General features: G+C 30.3%; 1 protein-coding gene across 2 annotated transcripts; it reads left to right on the forward strand.

Moving 5' to 3' along the window:
• Nucleotides 1-1,615: 1,615 nt before the first annotated feature.
• On the forward strand, nt 1,616-7,373 carry LOC127701347 (tumor protein p53-inducible nuclear protein 1-like). Of its 2 annotated transcripts, none has more exons than XM_052205239.1 (3): nt 1,616-1,773; nt 2,646-2,777; nt 3,550-7,373. In XM_052205239.1, exons 2-3 carry the CDS (start codon nt 2,654-2,656, stop codon nt 4,173-4,175), a joined length of 750 nt encoding a protein of 249 aa, XP_052061199.1. In that variant the 5' UTR covers nt 1,616-1,773; nt 2,646-2,653; the 3' UTR covers nt 4,176-7,373. The 2 variants fall into 2 exon arrangements, with proteins under 2 accessions (XP_052061199.1, XP_052061198.1); XM_052205238.1 differs by having other exon boundaries at nt 2,649-2,777.
• The last annotated feature ends 2,992 nt before the right edge of the window (nt 7,374-10,365 follow it).

The following is a 10,365-nucleotide window of genomic DNA, read 5'->3' on the forward strand; positions in this document are numbered from 1 at the left end:
TCATCTTTCGTCACTTTGTATCCGGTGCTCCTTCAATGTAGTGACATGATAATGTTCAAAGAATCTTTAGTACCTTTATACATTGTGCACCTCCTTTTTATTGTTTTGTCCAAACAAGTCTTTGGTTTCCCATAAAACAAAACCTTCGGAAACTGGAGGTTTCCAATGAGGTTGTATCGCTCACCTTGTACTTTTCTGTATAATTCAAAAAAATATGTCTCCAGTAGTCCAGTCTAGCCCGCCACAAAAATGATTCTTATAATCCCTTTTTTCCAACATCATAAGGAACCAAACAAAATGGTACTTTTTGACCTGCATCATATTATTCCAGCCAAATCTTATTGGAATCGACCTCGAGTCCTTGAGAAAAAAAGTTGACGAAACACAGAGAATAGAAAATTTTAAAGGTTTCGCTGACCCTCCATATATTATTCTTGCCAAATGTGATTCACTTTGGCTAAGAAGGTATACAGAGAAAAGGTTGGAAAATAATTTCTCCAGTAAATTTCACTTGTAATGATATTCTGCATTACTCTACATTAATTGTTAATATTTGTCAACAGAATGATATTAAATGAGAATCATTTGTTGATGATACAAATTATCAATTCTGTTAAGTTGAGCATAGTCTTTAATTGTTCAATCATATCAAAGAATGTCACCGGGACCCATGTTTTTTTTAATCATATATATGAAATAGGAACCAAATGAGGTTTATTTGCAGATGACCTTCCATGGCATACATGTTATAATTTAAGTCAAGCTTCAATTGTTTTTTGTTTTATATCTGTGTGCAGTTAAATTCCTTCTTGCTGGTCTTGCTTGGAGGTTTTAAAAATTTGACTAACGCAAACAAATTAAGCAAACATACACAGACCTATACTAACTGACCAGAGACATGTATTATATGTCTCTGACTAAACGACAGGATAAACGGGATCATACGGGAAAGACTATACAAAATTTACGACACATAGGACTAATTTTCGTTCACTATTGTTAATTTTCCTTTTTGGAGGATGATATATAATGTTCATTTTGGTTTGCGGTGTATATATAACAAGTATAACCCAACTCGTATTTATTATTGTTTACGGGGAATATTCTATAAAATTTTAACCTAATTAATGTGTCTTTGCTCTTGTCCATACGATAGGTAGTTTATGATTCCCCAAGATCGTCTTTTTCAAATCATGTGACACTTTCGTTCTTCACTAGTGATAAAAATAACTAAATTTTAGTAATGCAGGATTGGGGCCATCTGTCAAAACAATGGAAGAAACTAGTAAAACTCTTGTCTTCAACCATATACTTTGTTTGATAGGACAATAAATAATTTTAATATTAGATTTGCATTCAAACCCATATATATTTCGCAATTCGCAATCATAATTTAACTACAGTTCAAGTTCAAAGGGTTAATATTTAGCGTGCCCTAGGCCATGTACATTTCATTCGTTGATCACAACAATAACACGTGTCATTGCAATGCGCACGCATTGTGGTTGCCATATCGGGCCTTATTAACCATCATAAATATTCATGATATTCCATATATGGTGAGAACAAAGAAAAATTAACCAATCAAAATCAATTTCAAAAACGTAAACACAGCTGCCTTGTGAACCAGTGAATGCGTTTGTGACTGGTGTTTGGGTTGAACAGCTGAGCAGAAGGTGACGCAGATACATTATTCAGATCCTGTACGTTTATTTGGATTATATTTCGACAATTCACCTAAATTATAACAAAACTTAGCGTAAGAAAGAATCGGTAAGTCATATTTAATGAAAAGAAGGGTTAAATTTGGAGAAATTTGCGTCGAAAGAGTTTGACAGTTGTGACCTTGTTTTCATAATGGCTTCGAGCAAAACTGACAACATTGAGAACTGAAAACATTCTTGCAAAATTCACTGTCTTTTTTTTATTAATAAGAAGTGAAGCTACATATTTATCTTATTGAAATGATGAAATTTTAAAACAAGCCATTTAATTTAAATTATTGCAAGTTTCAACATACCAAATGTCTTTGTTTATGTTGGATCGTTGGGGAACAATAGAGGGCGGTAACGCTTCTGCATTGATTTTTTTCAAAATGAAATAATAGAATTTTGCACATCCGCCTTGTGATTCTCTGAAAGGAAGCTAACAAAATGGGAAATCAGGACTGAGGTTATCATTAAAACAGCTGATCAATCACTTTAGAATATTGCCAAGGTCAGATCATGATATTTTTAAACAGAGTTCTAAATTTAGTAAATTATGTATTCGATATAATAAATATTCATGAACCATACATCAGCGATATAATATATACTTCTCATTTTAATCAATATATCTTTGTATATGCTAGCATCAATATTATTTGTTCTGCTTACAAACAGCTTTTATAATTTACAATTCATTACATTTTGAAGAAAAAATATTTGCAATTGATTTTTTCAATGCATGTATAAATATATCTGTGTATGTCTTCCAAACATTGCATAACTTGTAGCCAATCTTTACATGTTAAACAGTTAAGTGATTTCATCATAACCTGCAATAGATTTAAAATATGAAAATTATATGTGGTATGATTGCCATTTAGAAAAAATGACATAGAAGTTATAACTATAAAAGCCTCTATTTATCATTTTTCTCATCAGAAACAATGTTCAGCAGTGTAACAAGTTATTTCTTTGGTGGATCAACTGAGTCAGAGCAAAACGATGTTGATCTCCAGACAAAGCCAGCACCAGAGAAAGATCAAGACTGGATTCTTGTTGATTTACCAGGTATTTTGGAAAATAATAACTATAAAATAAATATATCAATAGCATACTGTAAATTCAGAAATTATTGCGATTTTTGAAAAATGGACAAAAATGCGAGATTAATTTTTGCAATTTCAGAAAAGAGGGACGAAAGATACCAGAGGGACAGTCAAACTCATAGATCGAAAACAAACTGACAACGGAAAAGCTGCATAATCATATAAGAATGCCAGTTCTTATTATTGCAATACTCACCAGGGCACATTATTCGCATCAATAAAAACCTCACAATAATTTGTGAATTTACAGTAACAAATTTTGTATACATGTAACATATGTTGCATGTTTCCAATTAAAAAAAATAAAAACTTACATATACATGTAGCAACAGTGTAATTTCTATTACAACAAGTTTATATTAGGTAAACAAACTATAAAAAAAAGCAGCAAACAAAAAAGATTTAAAATACATGTTTATATACTCCTCTTTTATCCAATGTGTAGATGGATATAGCATTTTGATCACTTCTTAAATGAGGTTAAGTCACAATAAATTAATAACACAATTCTACCAGCAAATCTTATGAAAAAAGAAAACACTTACAAATATTAACTATTACAAAAAGTTTATTTCATTATTGGCTAAATCAAATGAAACAGTTTAGGCTCGAAACAGATAATTTTTATTGATTTTTTTTTTTAAAGTTCAGTGTTGTAAATTCTTTTGCAAGCTATTGGTGTAAATAATTTTTGGTATCAAAATTAAACTGCACAGTATCATTGTTGATTGCAGAGAAATCACCTGTGCCTTCTATAATACATACACCAACATGTAGTGATAGTGAATCGGACAACCAACGAAGCTCAAACAATGGTTCTCCGTGTTCTCAGGGTTCACCTGTATCACGATACTGTTTACATTCTAAAAAAGGTTGTTATAATGAAAATTGGATAATCACACCTCCACCATGTTTTCTAGCAGGGGGAAGTAACTCATCAAATGTAGAGATGACACCAATGGAAAATTTATTAATAGAACATCCAAGTATGTCAGTCTACAACAGTCGATGTTCAGGCAGCACAGGTGATGCAAGTGACTTATCTGAATCATCCAACGATGATCAGTCGCCCTCGGCAACAAGAAAAATCCTTCCAAGAAAAGTCAAGACTGCAATGGCACGACAAGATCCAAGGAAACCAAACGCAGTGGCAGCTAGAGCAGGAATGGTAACACAGATCCAAATGGTCAAAAGTTCTCAAAGATCTCTGAAACAATCTGACAGCAAAAAACTTTCACGTCATAATCTACAGCGACTCAACAAATCCTTAAACCACCAGATTGGGGGTGGTAAACCCTACAACAAATCAGGACGCATTCATTGTCCAGCTGGACGTAGCAACTCTCAGATGAAGCACTGATTGAACTCTTCCAGAATTTTAGCAATAAATGTTAAATTTTAGTTTTTAAGGTGTAAGTAGATATTTTATTCCAATTTGTGTAAGTTATTTTATTATTGTTGACATACACTTTGATCCTGTTAGATAATGTTGTTATTTGTATCAAGTTTTTACAGTGTTATGAAATAACCTCAGTTTAAATGCATAACTTTAAAACTTTTGTGTAATCTGCAGTCTATAGTCATTAATTTTAATGCTTTTTGATCTGTATTAAATCTTGCAACTTAAGAATGTATTTTTATTTCATTGTCTTAGTATGTAATCATTAAATGTTCAAGTGGAAACACTTGCATTCATGTAAGGTTTATTATCAGTGAATTATTTTATTTCTTGATGTCAGATCAGTGACAATGTAACATAATTATGCTGCAAAGACATTTAATAAAAGGTATAATTGTTGTATATTGTACAGATGTATAAAATGAAAAGAAATATCTGCATTTGTTATTATTTTTTTTAAAGTATGTAATAATGAACAGAATGTACATGCATATTAAGGAACTCAATAAGAACATAATCTACATTTAATGTATTGATTTATACAATGCTAAGAAAAGATGATTGGAAATTTGCTTATGAAAATCATATTCAGTGTGAATGACAATTAAGTATAAGCTGTACATATATATCTTGAACTACGCGTGTAACAGATAATTTAAAACTAATTGAATTTGATGCTAAATGTGTGCAATAAATAGATTTTATTACAATTAAATTCTAATATATTTATATCTTATAAGGTAGAGTAGAATTTAAAATATGTTATCAGGAATATTTTTGATTTCAGAATGTTTTTTGTACAGATATCATTATAATTTAAGTGGTTAAAACCTCAGGACACCAACTAGATCAGACATGTATTCAGTAAATTAGATCAAGAGTTCAAACTGATTAAAATATATATCACCCACCAGCTAACCTTTTTCTTTATTCAAATTATTGAGTTAAGAAAATGTTTGAGAAATGAAAACTTGATCAGTGTAAAATTTCAAATCACTGTCTGAACTGGTAAATGTTATAGAAATAGAAGCTGACACGTTTTGAATTTTAAACCACCGCCAATTAACTTTTTTTATCCTTCTAATCTAAAAAATCATGTACAATTCTCCACACATTTTTTAACCATATGAATTTATGATGCCAATGTTTAATGACATCCCATTGTGAATAAAATATCATAATTTTGCCATCACACATGTAAATATAAATCATCTATGCAGCTTTACATTATCAGATTATAATTTGATCAAATCTGTGATATATGATATAAAATTCAGTCAAAATATTCTCCACAATGGGTAGTAATATATGCGGGTCCTATGTAAATAATTAGCTTAATTCTTGTAAATATTGATACTTGAAGATAACAAAGTCTCTACTAACATCAGAAGATATGAGACTCAGAGAGTTGAGAAATACATCTTTGTAAATACTGCTTTAAAGATTGGATAAAAATATAAGAAAGAAGAGATTTGTTCATTTGTAATAATAATTAAGGTGCTGTGTTGACTATTTATAGAACTTGGGTAAATTTTAATTTTTAAATTCATATATGTTCCAGAAAATATCCTGATTTAATATATCATCATTTGTACGTTTGGCACATGAAACAATATAGAGTAAACGAAAATAATACTTTGACATGATTCACTGAGATCTGTCAGTGGAAATCAAAAGGCACTTCTCAGATAAGTTTTGTAGTCTATGGAATTGACTAAGGTTTTAACACAGTCTAAAATATTTTTCTACGTTTGTCTTTTGTCAAAATTTCAAAAAGTGTAGGAATTCAGGATATTCATGCAATTGATTCACTGAATGGGTAAAGAAGTCCCAAAGGCGACCATAAAGGAAATGTTTCGGGCAAAAAATTCCAACCTGTCTTTCTTAACAAATTTGATGGTGTATTGACATTCTTCTTCAAAAAGGAATAAGACTTCTTCTAAAAAAGGCATATGATTTCATAAACAATATAGTGTTTAAGACTTTAAGTGGTTAAATTTAAAGATATTTTTATCCAATCTTTAAATCAGACTTTAGCTTCATCAACTTGGTAAAAGATCTCAGTCTTATTTGTTTGGTGCATACTTTTAGTGAGATCCAGAAATGTGAGAAATAGTTATGTGGTCAGGAAACGTCTGAGAGAATTCTGTTAAAATGTGAAAATGTAACATTGAGTGAATAATCTTAACATTAAACAAAACTTTAGCAAACCAACAGTCATTTTGAAATGTCCAAATTATGTAATGCAGATTTTTTTTTTACATTTTAAGAATATCATATATTCTATTATTGCATGTTCCATTTTTTAACACAAAAAAAAATCAAAAAAAGATATTAACAAAAACAAAAAATTAATTAAAATCAGAAACTAATGTGATAAAAAATGGAAAATAGTGAAATCGTATAAAAAAAAATGAGAAAAAAAAGTTAAAAATGTAATAAAAAGCCCAAAATATTGTCATAGAATTTAAACATATGTGTTTTTTTTTATATACATACACACTCACACTTCTGTCTACACCTTACAAGAAAGATATCATATTGGACTACCAATACTTCAATATGAGCAAACTGTTTAACAACTTTTACATGCTAAATTACTTTTTAGAGTAAATAAAAATTCCTTGTCTTGCCATAGATACCAAAATCACAGTCATATTTTATTTAACCATATTTTGTCAAATCATAGCCAAAACTTGTGTAAATCAATTCAACATTAAATTTAATATGATAATTTTTTTAATAACCACTGTCTAAGAGGGATTCTCCTTAGACCTTCATTTTTAGAAACACTAGGTTTTCTCTCAGATATATCAAAAATAAAATTCTCAGAATTATTTTGGATTAAAAAGATAATTATTTTTTATTATAGTTAAATTTGAAACAAATTTGTAGTCATGTATTGTTGGTTTTTTTTTTTCATTGAAAAAATGTAGTACTGTTATTTTGTCAGAATCTTCAAAAATGTCGGTCTTATCAAGTTTGAAAGTCTTAAACTGAATTTTGATCAGCAGTAGATTTTAGTCATTTCTATTGGGGCTAATTCTGTACCTCTTGATAAAGTGATGTTAATTTGTGTATGATGTTGTGAGAGAGATATTAGGAAATAACTAAATGTGTATTTTATTGTTAACACAACAATAAACTTGTTGCAGTTTATCTTTTGTTTTTATATTTATTAGTTTAATCGGCTTATTTACAAAACAGAGTGCAATCTAGCTATATCAGAAAAAAAATACAAATTATACATGCCTTCAGAAAAAATGACTACATGCATTTGAATATTATATGCCTCAAGTACTACCACAGTTGTAGTACTGTAATTTGGATTAGAAAAACATACAAATAAATGCACAATATTCCGAAACAGATGTTGTGTCTATATATTGGAAGTGTAAAAACAATGTTGAAATTTTTTGTTACTACAGATAAAACAAGGTTTGGAGTAAATGTCATTGAAGCAGCAAACCAACACCACATGGTAATCAACATATAATGTAGCGGTTACTATATTTTTATTGATGATATGGATATCCTACTCAAAGTGAAATTACCAGAGATCTAAATGTTAAAGATATATTCCATTAATAAATACATAACACCCAAAGGAAGTTCTAAAAAAGAGGCAAAATATACCAAAGGGACATTCAAACTCATTAGTCCAAAACAAACTGACATTGCCATGACAAAAAAACACACAAAAATGATCAAAAAAAGGGTTAAAATCGAAATACTTGTTGACAAACAACAGTGTACAAAACACAACATAGAAAACCAAAGACTGAGCAACACAAACCCCTCTAAAAATGGGGTGATCTCAGGTGGTCCAAAAGGGTGAGCAGATCCTGCTCCACATGTAGCACCCATGTAAGTCATTACCTACAGACCTTTAGAGGTATACTCGATTGACAAGACTAATGAAACCACTTAAAGCTTTGCAAAGAGAAATTAAGTGCAAAATACCCCAAACAATTAAAGGTAAAATTTACATCTGAAAGTGGTATTTTTGCACCTTTAACACCCCAACTCGTGCTATCAACAAGACCTACATCAATCTCCTGAAAAAATACTGAAGATCTTTTAAAGGAATTGAAAAGAAGGGTTACCATACTACATTTGTATCACCTACATATGTAATCTTAAAACACTAAGGGATCATTCAAGTCAAGTTTTGATTTGAGTCATTACAGGGTTTCAAAGGAAAAGCTTTGTATAGGATTCTTTTTGTATGGACAATACTATTATTTCAATAATACAGAGGAGGAACAAACATGTGGTAGTCATATAATATATGTATTTGCTACCTAACCATTTGAACCTTAAGATGCAGAAAAACACTAATGAAAGCCTCTAAGAAGATATTTTGTATATATGCCCAATATATATAGTATAGTCCTTTATTCTACCGTCACCTTTTTCATGAAATACAGAACAGTTGATGTTAACTAGGTCAAAAATTTGTAAACAAGAACAAAGCAAACTACACCAGTAACAACTCTTACAATTGAACCAAATATCAATTTAATATCTGCAGTTGAAAAAGAGAAAGGAATTCCAGTTCATTAAGTTTTCTAAGTTCAATCAAGGATAACATAGGGGAACGCTACTTAATATAGAGAAGTCACTTCTCCCTCTCCAAAATCCTAGATTAGGGCCTGCATAGCTACTTTATAATGATATGTGGTATGACTGCTTATGAGACAACAATCCACCTAAGATCAAAGGACAAAGAACAACTACAGGTCATGAAACATATCTAAATCCTTGGTTTAATATGAATATAGGTCAATGATACTGCATCCCAACTACAATGGGGTTAAACAAGTCAATATGGACAATAGCTAGTTCAAATGTAGATTAACCAGCTTTCAGTTGTGAATTCGAACTAAAGTATAACAAAATATCAAAATTCAGTTATGCAAGGACAGCTGATAATGAGAATACCATCATGAAAAGGAATATCTCAACAAAAATCCTTAAAATTAATAAATTGGTGTATAATGAGTAGTCTAAGAAAACATACCAGATGTGCTCCAGTTGAACTTCTTTGAATAAAGATCTATTAGACTTGAAAATTTCATTACATAATATTAATATGTGAAAGTTAAAATTAATCATGCATGAAATGTAGGTTATTTGGATGCAGATATAATATAATCGTTTTGCAGTTTATATGATTGATTGATTGGTGTATGCTTAACATCCAGCTGAAAATATTCTATGAGGTAATATACCAATTCTGAAATCATGTTGCATTATCAGAAGGTCACTGTTTCCAAATTCTAATTGATATGAACACATCAATCATGTGGACACTGAGACTGTGCAGTGATATTTAGGGAGCTACCATTTGATTTTTATGGGGGGGGGGGGGGCAGGATGAGCAACTTTGCACAAAAAAAAAAGGCAGGATGACAATTTATGTAAAAAAAAGTCAGAAAACACTAATAAAAAAAATGCAGGACAGAGATTACATCTAAAAAAAAAATGCAGGACAAAATTTTTCATCCAAGGCCCCCAATAAAGATCAAATGGTAGCTCCCTTACAAGGTTCTGGAATGCGTATTTAGTCAGTGAAGTATTATTGATAAATGCACAGCTTAGCCTTAAAGTCATATTCAAATGTCAAAGATAATTCATGGTGACCAAATGGCAAATGTTTGAATTGTGTATATTTTAAGAGGAAAAGTGCTAAAAATAATTTAGTATTATCTTTGACTTGTGAGAAATTCAAGATTTGTCTGACAGTTTGATGGATTTACAAAGATACCAACTGGTTACTGACCTTTTCAACAAGTACCCCAGTATTTCCATTTTAACACTTTATTCTAATTTAAGTCATGATGGCCATGATGGTTGATAGATCATAATATAATTCTTAAACTAAAATATGTATATAGGTTATATTGGCTTTCTTATTAGTTCTTGTAATGCTAATCAGTTTTGCTGTTTACATGTTCTGTTTTCAAGATATAAAAAAAATGTCTAAAAACTGAAATTGGTTAAAAAAATCAGCGGTCAATGAATGGTTTCAGTGTACTTGGCATTTTTGAAGACATGGTAATGCTGCTGAATTTCACTGTTACGGTTTCTGTATATTATAGTGACTTATATTTCATGTATATTCTGGACAAGGCAAATGTCTTCTGAA

Source organism: Mytilus californianus, unplaced genomic scaffold (genome assembly GCF_021869535.1).
Source record: "Mytilus californianus isolate M0D057914Y unplaced genomic scaffold, xbMytCali1.0.p SCAF_5, whole genome shotgun sequence".
NCBI classification, from domain to species: Eukaryota; Metazoa; Mollusca; class Bivalvia; order Mytilida; family Mytilidae; genus Mytilus; species Mytilus californianus.

What these genes read in the sequence shown, in the direction of transcription:
- LOC127701347 (XM_052205239.1), top strand. Translation starts at nt 2,654, where the DNA reads ATGTTCAGCAGTGTAACAAGTTATTTCTTTGGTGGATCAACTGAGTCA. An exon ending in GATTCTTGTTGATTTACCAG is followed by an intron (nt 2,778 to 3,549) that starts GTATTTTGGAAA and finishes TGTTGATTGCAG; the next exon opens with AGAAATCACCTGTGCCTTCT.